General features: G+C 45.6%; 1 protein-coding gene across 1 annotated transcript; it reads right to left on the bottom strand.

The window, feature by feature from the left end:
* Nucleotides 1-1,480, bottom strand: LOC109509630 (rho-related GTP-binding protein RhoV-like). Its single transcript, XM_019859460.1, has 3 exons — nt 944-1,480; nt 811-869; nt 1-746 (listed from the first exon to the last, which is right to left on the bottom strand). Exons 1-3 carry the CDS (start codon nt 1,110-1,112, stop codon nt 303-305), a joined length of 672 nt encoding a protein of 223 aa, XP_019715019.1. The 5' UTR covers nt 1,113-1,480; the 3' UTR covers nt 1-302.
* Nucleotides 1,481-1,497: the final 17 nt, after the last annotated feature.

Genomic DNA, 1,497 nt, shown 5'->3' with positions numbered 1-1,497 from the left:
TGCTCTGTAGTGCATTTATTGTACACTTATTCCACATATGCAAAAACATGAATGGCAAAAATAATAACAAACACAGGAGTTGAAGAAAACATGACAGAGTAATGTGGCTTCCTGATGTCCATTTTGGTTTGTCCATTTCATCAATCAAGTGTATGGAACCCATAGTTCGTGGGCCATCCAATTTGAAAAAGAAATAAAAGCCAAGAGGAACTGTTATCAAAAGCCCAAAATGTTTATAATATACACAACTGAGAAAAAGGTTTGCCACTCCAGTCCTAGACACAGCAGCCAATCTCCTCACATTATTTGAAGATTCTCCTCCATCCACATTCACAAAAAGTCTTCAGGCATTTAATCAAGCCAAGCGTTTTGGTTTTTGCAGCATTGTGCTTGTGCTTGATGGCAGCGAAGATGGCACAGTCAAACACATCTTTGAGGCGGTGCTGGGTCAGAGCCGAACACTCCATGTAGCCGTAAGCTCGGATCCTGCGTGCCAGCCTCTTGGCCTGGCCCGGTGCAACTGGTTTGGCACGCCGCCGGGCCAGATGAACGAGGATGTCCGCGTCATGGCAAAGGTCAGACTGGGTACCCACCAAGATGATGGGGGAGCTGGGATTCTGTGCACGGATCTGCGGGATCCATTTGGAAGTGATGTTGTCCAACGAAACGGGATTGATGAGGCTGAAACATAGGATGAAGACGTCCACGTGGGCGTAGCATAGAGAGCGAAGATGGCCAAACTCATCCTGTTGCAACACAAATTCAGACATCATTTGGGAAGAAATTTCACAGTCACCATGACGTATTTACCTGTCCAGCTGTATCGATCAGTTTAAGTCGTGTTTGCACTCCATTTACATAAACCAAACCTGTGAATTGCCAGTAATAAACATTAAATCAGTTATGGTCCATTATCCACTTTTTTTTGATGATCTTGTCCTACCAGTAAACACGTCGAAAGTCGTCTGCCTGTACTCGCTCTTGTACCCATTGAAGATGTAGCTGATGATCATGCTCGTCTTCCCCACAGCTCCATCCCCAACCAGGAGGCAGCTCAACTCTTCCCTTGGCCAGCCGGCCTTCTCATGCCTCTGAGGAGCCTGTAGTGCCATCTGTTTTTTTTTTCCTCTATATTCCACACATCATCGGCATGCCACACCATTCAAGAGTCCACACAGCATGGCCACCTAACTGTAATGAAGAGGTCTGTTGCCTGTGAGTGAACCCCCTCCCTGCCAACCCGTCCCCCGAAAAAGGAAAAGGGACACTTCCAGTTCAAAAGAACAAAAGCAGCCAATCAGATGAGTGATGCCCAAGCCCAACAGTCACTGTCCGATTCCGTTTGCTCCTCATTTGCATGGTCAAGCCCACTTTCATTGTTTGTTGTGGTTCTCAGATGTTTCTTTATAACATTTTCCTTAGTATACAATAAATAGCCCACCACACATGCAACCCAAGTGAGGATAAGCAGAAGATGGACCAATGAATAAAAAAAAA

Source organism: Hippocampus comes, unplaced genomic scaffold, assembly GCF_001891065.2.
Source record: "Hippocampus comes isolate QL1 unplaced genomic scaffold, H_comes_QL1_v1.1 C16975864, whole genome shotgun sequence".
NCBI lineage: Eukaryota > Metazoa > Chordata > Actinopteri > Syngnathiformes > Syngnathidae > Hippocampus > Hippocampus comes.
This window is presented reverse-complemented; position numbering and strand designations above follow the sequence as displayed.

Excerpts from the sequence above, each read along its gene's own strand:
- LOC109509630 (XM_019859460.1), bottom strand. The coding sequence starts at position 1,112 with ATGGCACTACAGGCTCCTCAGAGGCATGAGAAGGCCGGCTGGCCAAGG. Across the intron at positions 870-943 it reads GACTTTCGACGTGTTTACTG|GTTTGGTTTATGTAAATGGA; the intron begins GTAGGACAAGAT and ends GGCAATTCACAG. Across the intron at positions 747-810 it reads TGATCGATACAGCTGGACAG|GATGAGTTTGGCCATCTTCG; the intron begins GTAAATACGTCA and ends GTGTTGCAACAG.